General features: G+C 48.9%; 1 protein-coding gene across 1 annotated transcript in view; it reads right to left on the bottom strand.

Annotated features, from left to right (window-relative positions):
- Positions 1–250: 250 nt before the first annotated feature.
- The window catches only part of LOC310815323 (protein TANC1-like), a gene marked incomplete at both ends in the record, with an annotated part of 40,195 nt that continues 20,792 nt past the window's right edge, over positions 251–19,653 (bottom strand). The window contains 19 exons of the mRNA XM_083685057.1: positions 251–925; positions 986–1,676; positions 1,925–2,025; positions 3,745–3,891; positions 4,298–4,389; positions 4,806–4,835; positions 5,246–5,378; positions 5,482–5,657; positions 6,474–6,597; positions 6,842–6,975; positions 11,310–11,391; positions 11,640–11,834; positions 12,151–12,387; positions 12,638–12,760; positions 13,002–13,110; positions 13,501–13,604; positions 14,078–14,587; positions 16,080–16,246; positions 17,611–17,842. Coding sequence (XP_083541183.1) covers positions 251–925; positions 986–1,676; positions 1,925–2,025; positions 3,745–3,891; positions 4,298–4,389; positions 4,806–4,835; positions 5,246–5,378; positions 5,482–5,657; positions 6,474–6,597; positions 6,842–6,975; positions 11,310–11,391; positions 11,640–11,834; positions 12,151–12,387; positions 12,638–12,760; positions 13,002–13,110; positions 13,501–13,604; positions 14,078–14,587; positions 16,080–16,246; positions 17,611–17,842 — 4,062 coding nt within the window. The remainder of the gene's footprint in view (positions 926–985; positions 1,677–1,924; positions 2,026–3,744; positions 3,892–4,297; positions 4,390–4,805; positions 4,836–5,245; positions 5,379–5,481; positions 5,658–6,473; positions 6,598–6,841; positions 6,976–11,309; positions 11,392–11,639; positions 11,835–12,150; positions 12,388–12,637; positions 12,761–13,001; positions 13,111–13,500; positions 13,605–14,077; positions 14,588–16,079; positions 16,247–17,610; positions 17,843–19,653) is intronic.

Here is a 19,653-nt window from a genome sequence, read left to right as displayed (position 1 = left end):
GTATTGGATAGACGTGCCAAGGTTTCTGTGCAGTCGTTGGCTTACTGGAGCTGTTGTTGGCATGCTTAAGCAAAAGCACGATAGCCTTACAGTAGTTCAATTCTACAACTCCGCTAGTCTTAAAAACACAGTGCAACACACACCTCTACTTGTTTAGGAGAGAAACTTGCTATGGAATCGGAACAGGTCCACTGTCAGTTGTAGCTAGGAGTGTCGGCGTGTGTGTGTGTGTGCTGGGATGAAAGTCCATTCAGACGTTGGACTCTATAAAGGAGCGTTTAGGTTTGATGGGGGCCATGTGGAGGGCAGGGTTGTCCCTGGTGAGGCCGGCCTGCCTGTGCTTGCCTGGGTCTGGGTCTGGGAAGGGCAGCTGGAGGCCTGCGGTTGGCCTGGCCTCCCTGTGGTAGAACCTCTCTCCAAACTCCCTGGCCTGCTGCTGGCCGTTGGTCTGGTTCAGCTGCTCCTGGTACGAGGCACGCTGCTGCTGCTGCTGGAAATCACCTCCTAACCCCTGTATGTCCATAGCAGCCATGTTAAAGCTCTCTTTCCCAGGCTCCCCCTGGCAATGCCCCTGTGCCTGCCAGGCCAGTCCGGGGGAAGGCTGCTGACCCTGGACCCGGACCGCCTTGTCCATCACCCCCATGAAGGGCCGGGGCTTGAGCTCGGGTTTGGTCTTGGTGCTGCCGTTGCTGCTCCTGATACGCGTCTCCAGTGTCCTCCCGCCGTCCGACAGGGTCCCCCCCCCGCTGCTGCTGGAGCTGGAGCCCCTGTTGCCGGTGGTCTGACAGCCCAGCCCGGAGGCAGCTGCAGCCTCCCTCCTCACCTCCTTACCGGCCAGCAGCCCCGCCATGGGCCCTTCCACAGAGGGCGCCAGGTGGGCCGGGAGCCTGTCTGCTGCTGCCCTGGAGAGGCTGGAGGAGTGGGTCTGGAAGGGAAGCACGGAGGAGGAGGAAGAGGAGGAGGTGGAGGAGGAGGAGGGGGGGTGGTGGTGGTGGTGGTGGTGGTTGGCAGAGCCCAGCCCTGAGTGGTCTGTGGAGGAGGGCAGAGGACTGATGTCGATGCCCGGGCCAGGACTGGGTCTCAGGGTGGTGGAGATGTGTCGGCCGGGCAGGGGGCTAGAGGGGGCACACAGAGAGAGGGGCCTACCCCCTACCCTGCCCCCTGCCTGTAGGGAGTGGCAGTGCTGCTTGGTCTTAGTTGCATGGCTCTGACTATGCCTGCCACTCTGGAGGACGGCACCCTGCTTGGCCAGAGAAGGGTGGGTCTGTGCAGACCCCTCTGGTGGGGAACCAAGCCTAGGGTCCTGGGTGGAACTCAAAGCCAGAGAACCTGGGACCGGGAGGGTCCTGTTGGGCCCATAGGGGTTCTGAGGCCAGGAATCCAGGCTCTTCTTACGCTGTGAGGGCTCTTCCTCTCCCTCCTCCTCCACCACCTCCTCATCATCATCATCATCCAGGTCAATCCTGCTGTGTCTGTCAGGGCTGCTCTCTGAGCCCGGGGAGCAGTGGTCTGTTGGGTGGTGGGGGTCCTGGCTGGGGTGCTGAGGTGGGATGGGGGGGGGCTGCTGTTGTTGTTGGCATTCTTCCTCCACACGGGTCAGCAGCCGCCGGATCTCCCGGTTGGTCGGGCAGAGCCGGGCAGCCTCGTGGAGATCTGCCAGCGCCGCCGCAAACTGCCTGGGAGGGGCAGAGGAGATACTCACGTCATAAGACACACACACACACACACACACACACACACACACACACACACACACACACACAACTGGATAACACTTACTAGGGCTGGGGGGGTCTACTAATTGTCAATTCAGTTAATGTTAACTTCATTCATTTATTCATTATTCTATATAAGGATTGTGATTTTTCTCGTCATGAATTGACTGGGATTCTCCTTCTAACATCCAGAGAGCCGCTGGGCCAACCTGCTGCTCCTCTTGGCTCGTGCTCTGGCGTAGAACGCCTCGTAGGACTTGGGTTTCAGCTCCAGGGCCTTGGTGGCAAACTCCTCAGCTATGCCAAAGTCCTGCAGAGAAAGGGTATTTGAAGGTAGCTGAGATACAATCAGCTGTATTTACATTTTACATCTGCTCCCTGATACTAAATATATAACCGATGTGTGACGTTTCCGACATGAAAAAAGGCCGGTGTCATGGTCTCATAATTGTTACTTTGACTGAAATGTCTATATACGTTCCCTTGCAAACTGAAATAAAGTTCAGTATTATCCTTAAGTGGATAAGTGTCACTACTTATTTAAACATTTTCTTCTCTTGATTCAAGAGAGCATTTCCACGCTTGTTATTTTGATCACCAGCCTCCCATTGCTGCAAATTGAGTCCCTCCTGGAAATCTCGTGAAGAACAGAAAAGACAGCTTGAGGTCATTAGCCAAAGTAATGTGTTTGTGAAAGCACTTCTAAATGCAGTCTGAATCCGCGGGTAGGCTGCACTTTGCAATTAAGTGACTTGAATGAGCAATCAGCATTGCTTAACTGGAGTGGTTAATAGCTGTTATTTGGTAAGTACGTCAGCGCCCCAGTTTCTTAATGGATCCTCCAGTAGGGTGGTCATAGCTCCACTGCTGTTCTAAAAATAACCGCATCAATCACATGTCGGAGATGAAAACTGACGCACTGTAATGGTGTTTTCATAACCACTTCTACTGGCCTTATGCGGTGTGTGTGTGTGTGTGTGTGTGTGGCTCTGTGTACGTATACGTGTGTGTGTGTGTGTGTACATGTAAGTGTGTGTGGATCTGTGTGTGTGTGTGTGTGTGTGTGTGTGTGAATCTGTGTATGCGTGTGTGAATCTGTGTGTGTGTGTGTGTGTGTGAGTGCACGTGCGGTCAGTGTATATATCTGGTGTGCCTAGAGTGTTTTTCAATGAGCTTTAGCTGCTCCCATCATCCCCCTCTCAGGTGAATATTTAATGAGACAAACACATTGTGATTCTGTCCTTGAGAAGGAGGTCGGAATTACAGCCTTGAATCTAAAGCTCTGAGTACGCTCTTGAATGTTTAATGATGGGATAATATTATTCATCTCCCGATCACATTCTGATAATACGTGAACCCTGCCAGCAATTCCCCTGCTACAAGATCCTTCAGCATGAATGGAGGCAAAAATCCTTTCCTTTCTCCTCAGTTTGTGTGTGTGTGTGTGTGTGTGTGTGTGTGTGAGAGAGAGTGAGTAAGTGAGTGAGCAACTGTGTGCTTGCGTGTGTGTGTGTGTGTGTGCATGAATGACTGTGTATGTGTACGCGCATGCACGTGTGTGTGTGTGTGTGTGTGTGTGTGTGTGTGTGTGTGTGCATTGACACGTGTATGGGGGTGTGTGAGACTACCCCATTATATGGGAGAAGATGACCTTATCACATCATACCATCCGTTCCATTATTCATTTCCCTGAACAACCCACAGGATGACATTTTACATAGTCTCCTATTATTCCTCTGCTATTACCAGTGTGTGTTACATCACTTGCCCCAGGCCACAGACACACACATCTATTCATTATTCATGACTTTATAGTATTTCAGGTAAACATCCAACTCTATGAAATAACAGTGAGCCAGCCATAGAAATATAATTCATAGAACGGGCATTACCATTAAAAAAAAAAGACACGGGTGTACATGAAGTGACTTTACATCCAGATATGGGTACACTCAATATACTGTGTGAAGTGTGTTTCTTTGGGGCGGACTGTGTCGAGCAGCAGTGACATGAAGGGGGTCTCACTCACGTTGGATTTCCTGCGGCACCGTGAGAGGTTGAGGTAGAGGGAGACCCGCAGCTCTTTGAGGGCCTTCAGGTCGTCTCCTAGGCCGTCGCGGGGGAACTTCCTCAGGGCGTACTGGTACCTCTGGGCCGCCTCCTTCATCCTCCCCTTCTGGAGAGAGAGAGAGAGGGGGGGGGGGGGGGGGGGAGGAGGAGGAGAGAGAGGGGCGGGGGGGGGGGGGGGGGGGGGGGGAGAGAGACACTGATTGAGAGACACACTCATCAACCTGTGCCAGAAACACACATTCTTCCTATCCCCAGAGGAAAGCGCACACACACACATGCACACACGCATGCACACACACACACACACACGCTTCCATAATGTATTCCTCTTTCCTTTCCAGGCGGGCGGTCAATAGAAAAGAGTCCCCCTGGTATATTCCAAAGAGTAGTAGGTAGCAATTGCATTTGATTAATTTAATACATTTTTAATTGCCTCATTGATGGTTGAGGTTAGGGCGTGTTGCTGGAGGGTAATCAGATCCTAGACCTCTCTGTCTTTGCTGTTAACCCACCTTGTAGAGCAGATTTCCTTCCTCCATTAGTTTCTGCAAGAGGATGAGGAGGACCTCTGGTTTCGATGTGGCCATGGCCCACGTAGCATGACCTGGCGAAGGAGGTGGGGAAGGTCATGAGAGAGGACGGGGGCTATAGACACACACACACACACACACACACAAATACATACATACATAGATACATACATACATACATACATACTGTAGAATCCTGATATATCTCTCTCTCCCTCTGTCTCCCCCTCTCTCTCCCTGAAGGTGAGAGAAGACAGGGGGCCGCACATACACACACACACACCTTACACATACTTTCTCATAGACATCCATCTCATACAGAATCCTCCACCCTTTCATGCCACTCTCTATCTCTCTCCCTCTGTCTCTCCCTCTCTCTCCTTGAAGGTGAGAGAGGATGGGGGCCGCACACACACACACACACACAAACACACACACACACACTGCACAGGCCATACTGCCAAAGTCTCTGATACAGGGTAGAAATTACCTGATCGATCATAAGGAGAGGTTCTGTAGCCTTTAAGAAGGTATAAATGAGAGCAGTCCAGAGGGAGAGAGAGGGAGGAGGTATTATAGAAGGAGAGTGTAGTAAGGTGATGCACTGTTACCTGCACTTTCTCAAACTAGGACACACACACACACATCCACCAGCCTCTATCATAACACTCATAATTCCACCCTACTTTTGTATTTTAGTTTTTCCTTTTTTTTATGGAAACAGTAGGAAACGTGGACATGGGAACAGACGAGAGGAAGGACAGAGGAGGAAGTGGCAGAGCCGGGGCTCGAACCCAAGACTTATGGGGACATGTCCAGCACACATGTCCAGGAGGACTAGCGGTGGGCGCACATCCTAGAGACTTTTCCGATCACAAAGTCAAGGAGGAGAGGAGAGGAGAGGAGAGGAGAGAGAGGGGCTAAACTCACCCAGCTTGGCCCCTTTCTTCAGCAGTGTCACCACCACGGCAGTGTTCCTGGAGCCCACGGCTCTCTCCAGAGGTCTGGTCCCACTGTGGTCGTCGTGCTCCACCGCCGCTCCCTTCTCCACCAGGAACTGCACCTGGAGGGTGGAGAAGAAGTGTGTCACGGTTGCCCTACTCTTGACCTGCATGACATTTTAGGCCCCGTTTTAATCCAGAGGTTAAATGAGAGCCAAAACCCACTATCTCCGCATCGCCGTAGAAGGCAGCCAGGTCCAGTGGGGTCCGTCCGTTCTTGTCCGGGTGGTTTATCTCCGCCCCCCTCTCCACTAGGAGCTGCACGACGCTCTTCTGACCCTTCAGACACGCCCAGCTCAGGGCAGTCATGCCCTCCTTGTCGGTGGAGGCTAAGGAGGCATCTGGATCGGAGAAACACACACACTTCACTCAGCTGCCACTTGAGACACACGGACCAGGGTAACGAACAAAAGCCTGCACATGGAATCTGCTGCTCCCAAGTGCCTTCGAAGGCTACAGTACCGACACTTCGTAATGGAATAAAGTACTTCGGAGCAGCAGATTCTCTGCACAGGCTTTTCTTCATTATTTGATCACTCATTTTTAGCCCAGCACTGGTAAATACACTCACCCAACACTTTATTAGGAACACCTGTACACCTTCTCATGGTGGAGGTGGTGTAATGGTGTGGGGAATGTTTTCTAGGCACACTTTGGGCGCGTTAATACTAATCAGTCATCGTTTGAATGCCACAGCCTATTTGAGTATTGTTGCTGACCATGTGCATCCCTTCATGGCCACAATTTACCCATCTTCTAATGGCTACTTCCAGCATGATAATGCACCATGTCACAAAGCAAAAGTCGTCTCAAACAGGTTTCATGAACATGAGTTCAGTGTTCTTCAGAGGCCTTCCCAGTCACCGGATCTGAATCCAATAGAACACCTTTGGGATGTGGTAGAACAGAAGATTCACAGCTTGAAAGTGCACCTGAAAAATCTGCAGGAAATGTGTGATGCAATCATGTCACCATGGACCAGAATCTCAAAGGAATGTTTCCAACATCTTGTGGAATAAATGGCACGAAGAATTGAGGCTGTTTTGAAAGCAAAGAGAGGCCCTACCCAGTATTACTATAGTGTATATTAAGGATGTGCATATCTACTTTTTGATTAGGCCTGTAAGGAACATCAGGCGTTCATTTAGACGCCTCACCCTTTGATAGCAGGAAGTCAGCGGTGGTCGGTTGGCCCTCACTGGCAGCCACCATCAGAGGACTACGGCCCTGCTTGTCACTGGTGTTGATGTCTGCACCACGCTGCAGCAGTAACTCCACAACCTGACAGAGATAGACAGAGAGAGGGAGAGAGAGAGAGAGAGAGAGAGAGAGAGAGAGGGGGGGGGGGGGGGAGGAGGAGAAGAGAGACACTCAGTAACACACCTGCTTGAACGAATGAGAACTGCAAAGGTGGAAGTATGAGGAAAATGACATATAGTTGTACCCCCACAGACTCTTGCTCTATGGGGCTGAATGAGGAAGTGACTTCACTGGCTGTGCAGATTTCTCTGGGGTAACCTCTCACCTGTGTGTGTCCGTGTCTGACACAGCTGAAAAGTGGGACCACCCCCCTGCGGTTGACCTGCTCCATCTCGGCGCCCTGCTCCAACAGAAACACACACGTCTCCATCCTCCCCCGCCCCGCAGCCGCACTCAAAGCTGAGAGACAGAGAGAGAGAGAGAGAGAGAGAGAGGTAGGAAGAGAGAGAGAGGACAGGGAGTAGAGAGAGAGAGAGAGGTAGGAGGAGAGAGAGAGGACAGGGAGAAGAGAGAGAGAGAGAGAGGACAGGGAGTAGAGAGAGAGAGAGAGAGGACAGGGAGTAGAGAGAGAGAGGTAGGAAGAGAGAGAGACAAAGAGACAGGGAGCGATAGGAAGGGAGAGGGAGAGGATGAGGAGAAGAGAGAGAGAGAGAGAGGTAGGAAGAGAGAGAGACAAAGAGACAGAGAGAGATCGGAAGAGGACAAAGAGAATAGAAGAGAAGAGAAGAGAAGGTGTCAGCCACACACCCGGGATTCAGAGCTATGAAGTGTAAAACAGGCAGACTCTGCCTTTGAAATGGATGCGCTGCGGCTCACTGTGGCCTGCCAGCGTAAGCCCACATGACAGAGGGTGAACTCTGCTCTTTGTTCTGTATTAGAGGCAGCCAGGCTCTGAGTCACTTAGCTACCACTGTCAGAGGTACGCTGTGTCCTGCAGCTGCTCCTGAGGGGAGCGATCCCGCAGACAGACTCTCGCCTCAAATCATCGGCCGGCATGGCCACAGCTGGCCCGGTCCACACAGCTCTTGGGTATGGTGCTTAGATCAGACGGAGATAGATGCCCTGTTCTAATACTGTGGAAAAAAGGCACCCCTTCCTGCCTCCCTTCCCGGTCGTAATCACAGGAGTGACAGATTATTTCCACTGCATTGCTTTCACCAATCAAGTTAGGTTAGGTCAGTGGTTTCTTGCAAGGACGGAAGGGTGGAGGGATGCATTTCAAGAGTATTCAAACCAATGTGAGCTTTCCACTGCATTGCTTTCACCAATCAAGTCATGTCAGATCAGTGATTTCCTGCAAGGAAGGGAGTTACGTAGGAACAGGGCATTCAAGGGTATTCCAACAGAGACTATTAATGTCACAACCTCTGCTTCAACTTGGAGTCTCACAGGAGCGGTGACATCATTCGTCTGAAAGTACGGGGGTGGCGATGTCATAAGATCCATCTGTGGGAGGTGGGAGGAGTGTGCATCCTACCCATCTGCCCCCAAGGGACACCTCACCTTGCCACTGATGGTTCCACACACACATACACACACACACACATACACACGCGCACACAAACACACATATGAATCATCTCATTTCCCTAATGCCAGATCTCTTAGGCTAAGATACCAAAATACTCCCTCCTGATTATAAAAAAAGATTGTGGCTGGGGATGTTTTGAAAGCCTTTGATTCAGCTTCAACCAATCAGCTATTCAGTCTTTATCTCTGTTTTCAAAACGGATGGATCAGTGTCAGGGGAGGCTAGTGGCAGCAGAAATCAAACCTGTGTTTGATACCATTCTTCATTCCATTCCATGCATTCGTATGAGCCTGTCCTCTGATTTCTACCTCCACCAGCCTCCCCTGATCAGTGTGCAGATTCAGAGCTGTGTGTGGAGGTTCATGGTATTCCATGCCATAGACAGTCCACTACTTCATGTAGGAATGTTAGCAAACCATCATGCTCCCATCACCTGTGGACTGTGGGTCTACTTCCTGATCACCTGTGTGATTCTCCTAAACTGTGTGTGACCTGTGACCTGATGTGGGACTACTCCCTAGAGTACAAAGTACATGGTGGATCCCAAGACCAAACCAAACACACACTAAACAGTCAATCCATTGGGGGTTGCTATTGTACAGGTAGTTTTTACAATATGTCCTAAGATGATGTAACCCTAGCCCCAGCCCTAACCCCTGTACAGTAAGTAGAAGTATCATTATTATTGTATTTCCATGTCCTCCAATTAGGGGAGGGTTGGGGTAGGGTAAAAAATTTATCTTCCTACTGAGACCCATAGTCTATCCACACTACAGCTGGCATTTTTCATGTAGGCCTATGTCAGACCACTAACCTTCCAGCATATTCAGAGTTGAGATATGCACATAAACAATTTAATGAATTCCAAAATTACTCACTAGTCATTTGATTTAGTTCAGTGTGAGCTACGTGGTCATTGCTCAAGAGAACAGGTGGAATAAAGTGAGCACCACTAACTGATGATTTCTGTTAAAGCAGCAAGATGTACAACTGTTGTGAAGCGTAAGTTGATATTAAAGGCTTACATTTCAATGGCATGTTAAATTGTTAATTGGCAAAAAATGGCATGTTAATTTTTCATTAAATATGTTTAAATATGATTTTGTGTCGCCTTTATTCTCATTTCAACACTCATAGGGAATTGATTGGGGTAATGGGACTCAAAGTCACTCTTGGGTGTAAAAGACCAATGACATGTCATGTATATAAACCACCAACACATATATATACATCTATACCCTCAGTATATTTTGAAATGTGTCCCATAATAAACACCCTGTTCTTTCTGCAGGCGAGAAGGAGACCTCAACATGCTCACAGACACGCACCTGTTTACAGGCCACAACTGGATGTCATGGTGCTGACAGACAAGGAGTGTGTACAGAGATTTTGATTCAACAAGGAATCCATCCTCACAAGAAACCTTTATTTCAAGCATTTATTTTAACTGTCTCTCGGGGGAAATGGTAGCAACGCATTAGTGCTCAAGTAGGAAACATTTAAATTAGGGAATTTTATGTGCTAAAGCTTACTAGCTATTGAACAATCTACAATATTGATCGGCACACGCTTTTTAAAGGGATTAGGGAGCTAAAAAGCTATTCTAAATAAAACTTATAGGACATTATTGTTGGCCATCGTGTTTTATACAGGTGCTTTGAAGGTTCCAATTAAAATTCTTCAAACGGAACGCCCAGTTTCTGAATGAAGCAGGTGCACAGTTGACGTCTAAATACGGATACATTTTCCCCACATATTTTTCATATGAATAGGAATGAATTACACACGTGCGTAATTGGACAAAGTCTGAATAAGGCCCCTTGCGAGCATGTCAAACACTCCCCAGCAGGGTATGTATATGTACTGTAGCTCACGACTGGTATATCTCATACACAGAGGACGCGCAGAGGAGACACACACAGCAGCAGCGGCAGCAGCAGCGGGCTACTGCCCTCAGAGGAGAATATCCTCATTTATTTGCAGTAATGAGCAGAGCCCCAAACAGAAAAGCATTTCCATAGAGAACATATCACTGGGTATGACAAGCGGTGACACTCAGATGTTTTTCAGCTGAATATATTAGCATACCTCAAAATCCTCGTACACACTGTACATACATACCAGGCCGGGCTCATTGTAATGCATGGAATGGAGTGAGGAATGGTATCAAACACGTGTGAGCCTGACACAGACACTCATTGTAGAGGGCTTTGTCGCTGCCAAATGCAAAATAGCACCCAATGAATAATCTTGACCAAACAATAAAACAGATTTGGAATTCAGCTGCTTCTCGCCCCAATCAGGCCACTTGAATTGACCTCATGAAACAGTTTCTTTGGACTCACCACTAAATGTCCTAATCAGAAATATTGACTCACTAAAAAGAGTTTCTTTATTTTCAATCAGGATTTTCAAGGCAGACAATTGTATTTCAGTTAACAAGTCTCACTCCAGAGTGCTTTCCTTTACCCTCTGGGCTTCTATAGGGAGCCATAAAGACACCTGTGATTGCATTATTGAGTCGAATGGATAAAAGCCAGACTTCTCTTCTCATGCTTTTAGGAGATGGAGTTAATGCCTTCTGGGATTTACACCAGCTCCTTGGACAGGTGGGGCTCTGTGTGAGACAGCATCGCTACTGGATAACACGTGTTTTATATAGACACTCCAATAAGGCTCAATACAATCTGCACCTTGATGAATGTGTGTCTCTACCACTCAAATAATCACAACTGACAATATGATATTCATCATTATACTGTACTACTAAAATTATACAAACAATGCAAAACCAGCAGACATACAGCACAGTACGTAAGCAGGATAACAAGCAGATCAAGTACAGTATACTGTGCGACACCAAATATCTATTTGTCCCTCCTACTGCCTGACCAACCTCCCCACATGGTACCAAGACAGCGGCATGCAGTCAACAAGTTCACTTCAATCCATACTTCCATAGAGTGACACCCTGAAATGTTACCAGTCGTAACGAGAGCTCAGAGTTGTTTTTTTACTTTCCTGGTCAAGCCATGAGTCAACAACAACCTTTTAATCTTGGCTGCTAAAATAAGTGTTGACCACCTTTCAAGAGAAAAAGGAGATAAAAGAAGAGTTCCAAAGCCAGACAAAGAGCGTGAGAGAGAGAGAGAGAGGGAGAGAGAGAGAGAGAGGGGGGGGGGGGGGGGGGGGGGAAACGTACCAGTCTCTCCCCAGAGAGTGTCGTGAGCGTTTATCTGCACAGCTAGCTCCTCTTCCTTCTGCTCCAGCAAGCTGCTCAGTACCTACAGTACAAGAACAACAACACTGACGTCAGGGGAGGCTGGCGGCGGTAGAAAATCGGAGGACGGGCTCATGGTAATGCACAGAACGGAATGAGGAAAGGCATCCCCACAGGCCTCCCCTGAAGGTCAACATCGCTGATGTCTGAGAGGAAAACTCCTGAATGATGCAATCTGTTGTTCTAATGTTTCGCAACACTGCTCCTGATTTAAAGCTTTCGTTCCGCACACAAATTATGTTTGCAGCGTACGTGTGTGTGTCCCATGCTGGAGGCAGCGGTCAGGGCTTGCTGGAGGGCCTGGTTCTTCACAGTGCGGTGGTGCTGGGGGTCCTCGGGGGACTCTGGACCCCAGTCCTGAGTCAGTAGGTAGTGGAGGATGTCTGGGTGGCCCCTCAGCCCGGCGTGGACCAGGGCACACTGGCCACTCTTGTCAACGTGGCTCACCTGACACAGAGACACAAGCTTAAGATAAGATAAGGCTAAGATAGGATAAGAATAGAATCATTTTTCATGAATGTATTATAGAAATAAATTCCAACTGTTTATAATATAATGTTTGACTCTGGCTAGCCTAGCAAGCTCGCTATCTTAGCTAGCTAAATACCAGTGTCATTTAGCCGTTCGCGCACGCGAAATGCATGTCTATTTTGACCCTATAAATAATAAAGTCTATTTTGAGTGAGATTTTTTTCCAGAGGAAATCTCCAGAGTGCTTTCCATGGCCTCCATGTGTGTCTCCACGGCCTGAAGGAGGACTGACCTTTGCCCCCTTCTTGCAGAGCAGGCTGACCAGCCCGGTGTGACCTGCGGCGGCGGCCAGGCAGAGGGGGGTCATGCCGCTGTCCGAGGTTCCGTCCAGAGACGCTCCTAACTCCAGCAGCTGGGCCACCATCTCGGGGTGACCCAGGTGGGCGTGGACGCCCAGCACGGGGGTGCGGCCCAGCACCTCCGTACGCCAGCTCACGCTGGCTCCGCCCAACATCAGCAGGCGACTCACCTGCAAAGGAGCGACAATGGGACAGAGCGTATGCTATAGTGTGTGTGTGCGTGTGTGTGTGTTAGAGAGGGTCTCAGTGTTTCACAGCATATATCATAGCCTGTTTCACAGCATATATCGCAGCATGTGTCACAGCATGTATCACAGCACAGTCTGTATCACAGTATGAGTCTCAGTGTGTGTGTGTGTGTGTGTGTGTGTGTGTGTGTGTTTGTGTGTGTGTGTGTGTGTGTGCTGGCGTGTGTCTCACCTTGACATTTGGTGTGTAGAGGTTTCTGAGGGAGGCCAGGGCAGCGGAGAGGCTGTCTGTGCTGCAGCTCACCCACAGGGCCTGCAGAACACTGGAGGACACACCTGTCCTCTTACTCTGACCCTGGGAGGGAGAGAGAGAGGGAAAGGGGAACGGGGACAGAGAGAGAGAGAGAGAGAGAGAGAGAGAGTTTTATTGTGGAAGTAACCCAACAACATACACTCATACACAACATGCACATAGGACACTTTCCTGACCATAGGAGTGTTTCCTGACCATATGAAATAACCAGGAAAAACTCTACGCCCTATATTGGATTATTGGACGAATACAAGGGATCTGTTTCAGACATCAGTGCTGGTACCTTGAAGATGTGTGCTTTGAGAATGTGGTGGCCCAGTTCCATGGTCTGCTGTCGGTTCAGTTTGCCCTCTTGCCGAGAGAACATGAAGGCCAGAAGTGCATGGCCACTCCTGTGGAGAGAAACCAGATTACTGGACAGTCATGGAAAAATGATGATGATGATGACGAAGATGTCTTCCTCCAGATCGTCATCATCGCCATCATCATCATCATCATGTCTACACATCATCTCTACAAAATGATGTGTAAACACAAGGTTTACAAGCTAGGGTTGGGACCAGTTCCCTTTTAATTAAGACAATTTTAGATTAAGTGAACAGAAGAAATTACAGTTGTACTGTTTTTCGCAGGTCCCAGGTCTGAACGCTGTGTGTTGTTTTGTTGTTTTTTTGTCTTTGTGACTTGTACAAAACGATAGGTGGAAAAACCGATAAAGACAATTGTACAAAAAAAAAAAGTCTCCAGATCCTCTCGTTTGATTGACCTTTAACCCCGCTCACCTGGGGTCACACAGGAAGTCGGTGCTCTCTCCGTCTGCCCGCCACACCAGCCACTCTCTGAAGGAGGGGTGGCAGAGCATGCGCGTGCTGTCCCTGCGCCTCACCTACAACAAGACCAAACAAAGCTAGCGTACTGTCGCCGGGCAGACTAACGGAACTGAACGAAACCATTGGAGAATGGGTGACCCTTCCTGGTCTCTATTGTGACATTATGTACCGGTATGGCTGTGGCCTCAACATTCCTTCCTATAGCACACAAACTTGGCTATGATACAATTTATATATATATATATATACACATACACATACATACATACATACATACATATATATATATATATATAAATTGTATGTAATATCAGTTACTCACTGAAGTTCGGATTCACCAGCAGTTAGCTAGCTAGACAAGTACCTCTGCAGCTGCAGCCTATACTGACCATCAGCTTAGTGACCAAAAAGGAAAGGAACCTATTTAACACCATGTGAACAGTTTTAAATAGCTTCCTTCCCTTGTCTCTTTTCCTTTGTGGAGACATAGGAGTCAACACCAGTCACTTGTCTAATCCTTCATCCTCACCAGAAAGAAGGCCAGGGTGTCCATGCGCTGCTGGAAGTCCTCCCAGGCCATCTCCCCCGTCAAGCTGCCCGCGTTCAGCGCCCTGAACAGCTGCTCCTCCGTCAGAGGGTGCAGTGAGGCCAGCGCCACGTTGAGCACGGGCAGCGCCCGCTCCACGTCCCGGGCGGCCGCGAAGGCGGCGTGGCACAGCAGCAGATAGACCTCGGCCAGAGAGACGGGCACCACCATGTAGTTGCCCCCCTTGAGCAGCAGGTGTCCCCTGTGGAACAGGTCGAGGGTCAGGCAGAGGTAGAGGAAGGAGCCCTGGCTGCGGGTCGCCAGGTGGCTGCTGAACTTGCTGAGGAGCAGGGGGTCCGGGGCCGAGCCGCTGGCCGCCGTCACGTTGGCGGCGATCTCGGCACTGCCGTTGACCCGGTGTTGGATGTAGTCACTCAGGTCGGCGCCAATCTCGCTGCTGTCTGGGAAGTCGTCCAGGGACAGTTTGGAGAAAGGCAGGAGGGCGGTGATGTCCTGGGGGGAGACATAAGGGGGATATCTCCATGATGTCATAAGTCAACAAACAGTCAATGGTTTTGTGGTGCATTACGTGTTGTACTGTATCATGCATCTTATCATTTATCTATTGATCATTATTCATAATTCTATTATTGCTGGTCTCTTTGGAAGTTGCACTAGTGGCGATTCCATACGAAATGGTGCTACACATATTAGGAGGTCTTTTGATTTTGAATTCCACTCCTCAAGTCCACTAATAGTACTGTAGCACACCAGCCCTTCCAATATCAACACAACACAGCTGGGTTCTTTTAGTCCCTATCCTGAGGCACAGTGAATGCACTTTCTTCTCGTTGGGGATGTGTAACTTTAGAGCAGACACACGCTGGCCCTCTGAATAATACATGAGGTGAGTACAGTGGCACTGACACTCGGGGAAGATACAGTACACAGTATACTGTATGTGCCAAGACAGCTGATTAGTCAGGAGAAAAACAGCATCTTTCTCCTCAGATGCTGCCTCCTCTGACTCACGGAGAGAAGAAATACAGATATACAATAACACATTTCTCTGAGACCATATTTATTTAGGCAGCATCAGAAGTGACCACGTTTGAGCCACGGGGGAAGAATGTTCCAGATGAAATGGATAAAAAATGCATCACCAAAGTTGCTGCCCATTACATTTCCTTGTTGTGCGTGCTAAACTTGTTTTAAAGTGCATTCTCCCTCAGGGGGAGATAACGCTTCCCGTGGCTCTGTGAATGGACCAATGAGGGGAAGGGGTACAGAGCAGGGGGACCAATGAGAGGAGGATGGAGAGCAGGGGGATGCGGGGCGCATGGTGTCCTCGGCAGCACCCCTGTTACGTAACAGTCAGGATGGTAGTCAGGCTCCCAGGGGCATTAGCAGCCGGGCAGAAAAGCGTACAGTAATCCAGAGCGGATTTGGAGGGTGGCGGAAGGCAGATGTGTCCACCGTTCAGCCGGATTAACGGCAGGCTTGAGAAAACGCCAGCCAAGAGAGCCTTAGTCAGCTGATCAGCTCCACTAAGCTACAGGACTAGCGACTCACATCTTGGACCACCTCCAAAACAACACAATCTAATAAATGTACACACATACCAGGTGGAGGCTGGTGGAGGTAGGGCTCGGGGGAGGGAGCTCATTCTAATGCATGGAACAGAATGAGGAATGGTATCAAACACGTGTTTGATTCCATTCCATGCATTACAATGTGCCCGTCCTCCGATTTCTACCTCCACATACACAGCCTCCACATACAGGCCAGAGCATTTTTGGCACAAGTGTTATTTCCCCGGGGGTGTACAAATCAATTACTTTGTAACTATGTAGTATGTTAGTACAATGCTACTAAAGTAGCTACAGCATTACAACACAGGCATACAGCAACCTAATGTTAAGAGTTACCAGTAAAGCATAAGGAAAAGTGTAAGTGTAAATACAGGCAGATTTGTTGTTTTGTGGACAGATGGCCTTTCCCTCACCAGTAAGCCTGTTCGGACCGTGACCACCAGTTTGAGCCAAGAGGGGAATCTGGACACTATCTTGGTGATGAAGGAGGCGATGGTGTCGCCGTAGTCTGGCTTGTGGAACTCCGCCTCGTTTAGACTGTCCACCAGGACAATGTAGTCCTCCTCTGGCAGCTTCCTCTCTACGGGGGAGGGAGGGAGGGAGAGAGAGAGAGAGAGAGAGAGAGAGAGAGAGAGAGAGAGAGAGAGAGAAATAAAGACAGTAAGGCACCATTTTGACAGCGTCAAAAAACAACACTCATGTTGTGAAATGAGACTGTACTGCTCAGCGGTGGAAATCGACCAGATACACCGCAGGAAGCCTCATCAAACGTGAATGTAGATAGGCAGAGAGGTTTGGAACCAAGACATTCAACTCAACATTACATTTTCCTGTCAATAACAAGCATGAAGGAATTTGCCAACCCCTCTCTCCGTTTCAAACGTCTCTGGTGCTCCCATGCACTCGCTCCCTCAGAAACCTGGCAAATGTGAGCTAAACAGAATGCCGACTCCAGGGTCGCGCGTGGGTGCGTGCATGTGTGTCGCTGCTGTAAAAAAAAACCTCACCCGACTCCCCATTCTCAACCGTATATGTCTATAATGAGTCATATTACGGCAGGACAGCATCGCAGATGGAGAGGGACCCGCGTCCTTCCACCACATGGGGCCCTCATCATGGCTCATTATCCCCTGTTGAGCAGACATCAGAGTGCCAGTTGGCTAGGCACATCCATCACGTTCCCCACTACCTGAGCCGTCAACACAGCCCTCCACGCCTGCCCGGGCCTCATACGCTCCGCTACCAGTCTCCCATCTCCTCTAATCCCCCCCCCATCAGAGAGATGGAGCAGAGGGTCAGTCATCTGCATCTGGTGTGATGGCTCCCGGCCTCCAGCCATAATAACCCATTGATCAACATGACTGACTATGATGAGGTGATGGTGAGCTCTGGGCTCATATTATTTCTGTCCGCCTGCCTACACTGTGTCATGGTGGCCTTGAAGTGTTCTTGCGGCAAGAGCTGTGGAAAAATAACGGTGAAATAACACGGCCATTTCATTATTTAAACGACCTAACATCTGTGTCACGGTCTGTGGCGTTTGAAAATCCGGTGACCTTAGCTGTGTAACATCCCCCTACGCGCCCGTCGTGGGACTGCTAATAAGCCATTTCACGGTGGAAATGGCAGTTTAGCTAATTGCGGGGATGAGAGCGAGAAGCATTCCACGCTCGATGGCGTGACATTTAAATTTGCGCTATCGCCGGAATGTCACGAAACTTTTGCCGCTTGTTAAAATTCTAAACCTCGGTACCCGACTTCACTGTCTCACCCTCTGCAGAGAAACTCTATGGCACATCTATTCTCTTTTGATTGTGGTTACCCTCGTTACAAGTTGATGAAGGGCTGGGGTGGAAGGCTGAGGCATGGGGGGGGGGGGGCAGGCTGGGGGGGAGGTTGCAGGTATCTTATCCTTGCTTAAGTGAAAGGGGGCTGCGGTGTTACCCTTGCGCAGGCTGGCGAGGGGCTCCAGGACGCCCCTGCGGAAGGCGGAGATGGGGTCCTGGACGCAGGAGCGCAGGCTGAGTGTGCTCTGGAGGTGGGGCTCTCTCAGCAGCAGCTCCCTGTAGGGGACCAGCTGGGTCGCTCTGGACAACAGGGCCGCCACACTGTGCACAAACTCTGGCACCAGGCAGGTGTAGGCGTTGTCTGCCTGGCAGAAGTGGTAGGCCACCACCTAGAGAGAGAGAGAGAGAGAGATTTTCACTTTGTTAAGCTGTAGGATTAAATTAATTTAGTTTTTGAATGACCTAAGAACACCTGTATATCTACAATGACAACCTCTGAGGATTAGTGACACGTAGAAAGAGGGTTGGGGTGCTGATCTGGTGACATTGTCAATCATCATGACAGCACCAAACTACAAAAAGCTGTTTACATAATTTCTTTGCTGTTTTGTTTGTAGTTCGTTCATGTCCCTTTTTATTACACTTTTTCAGGAATATGTTGTTTCTGTCAAAATGACATAGCATTTGGAATTGTCCGTCAAATGCTTCTAAAAATCGGTAAGTGGCGGAAAATGCCAAGGCACTCCTGGTGCTGAAGTCTGACTCATGTCCTGTTTAGACACTGTAAGAACATCGCTGGTGAGGCTAGCTGATGCTATCAGTCGCGATGGGCCTAAATACACTCATGGAAAAGACGCCTGAAATGAGTCTCTAATTGGCAGACGATTAATCACGTAGGTGTGACGGAGGAAACCCTGGATGGAATGGAAAAACTGAGAGGCGTTGGATGGATGGGAGGGAAAAACTGAAGATGTTGACCGTGAAGTGCGGAATTCGACGTTCTCTCGACGTTTATCGAGATGGGAAGAATGAGAGAGGAAGACAAAAGACAAAGACAAAAGAGGAGCCACAGCACAGAACTGCTGGATTGATTGAACCAGCGTAGCCAAGTTGAGATACATCATTACTTCTAAGACACACTCTGGCATGAGTTGGCATACTCTTAAGAGCTGCAGGAGAATATTGCTACAGTACATTCCAGAGACCTCGCTTTGTATCGCTTCATTTCCTCGAATTCATTAGTCACATGAATATTCAACGAGAACTCGAGAACTCCTAAGAGAGTCACTGAAGAGAGTAGGCATTGCCAGCCTTTTAACAGCCATGTGTGTTGCACGGTTCTTCTACGTGGTTCAGAATGTCAGCCGGCATTTTACACATTAGGCTGTGACCTCGGCAGTCTTGTCTTTTAGGGACCTTTCTCTCTATTGTACCTGCCAAGCACACACACACACACACACACACGCACACACACACACAACACGTGCTGACCTCCGTTCCCATGGAAACTGGATTGAGGCCAGATACATCGTACTGTACATGTACATGGTCCTTGAGCGTAATTTACAAGACGTGCAATCATGACATTTTCGGGGAGATGAAACAGGAAATTGCATGCAACTCCAAAGGTTCTTTTCACCATGATGTGAAGCCATTATACTCTGGAAGGTTCTGTAGGTAGAACAACACCCTACAAGGTGAAGGAGTGTGGCCTAAAAAGACATGATTCAATGAGGTAAACAGAGAACTAGATATTAATGGCTGCCATTGTCGCCCTGTAAACAAAATCAATAACGCAATGAAGATAAATGTAGCCACCATCTTGTTATTTTGTGGAGGGGAAGCATTCGTTCACACACCCAGGGGTCATCTTTAATTCAGTGACTTATCAGAGAGGGGAAAACATCCACTAACAGACCCAGAACACATCCTCTAGTTGCCTTGAGACCCAATTTGTCTTTGTAAACCGTTAAGTATTGCTATGAGCAGCAGCACATTTCATCTCCATAGCATCTTAACACTTTAAGAGACCAATTATAGATATTACAGGGTGGTTCTTTGGTAGCTTTTCAAGCAACAAGAGTAGGATTCTTCTCAAAACCAGATTGTATGTCTGTGTCTTTGTGTGCTTGTGTGTGTGTGTGTGTGTGTGTCTTTTTCTGTGTGTGTGTGTGCATACGTGGGTGCGTTCGTGCATGTG

Source organism: Argentina silus, assembly GCF_951799395.1.
Source record: "Argentina silus genome assembly, chromosome: 14".
Classification (NCBI taxonomy): Eukaryota; Metazoa; Chordata; class Actinopteri; order Argentiniformes; family Argentinidae; genus Argentina; species Argentina silus.
Note: the sequence above shows the minus strand (reverse complement) of the source record. Positions and strands in the feature narration are given on the sequence as shown.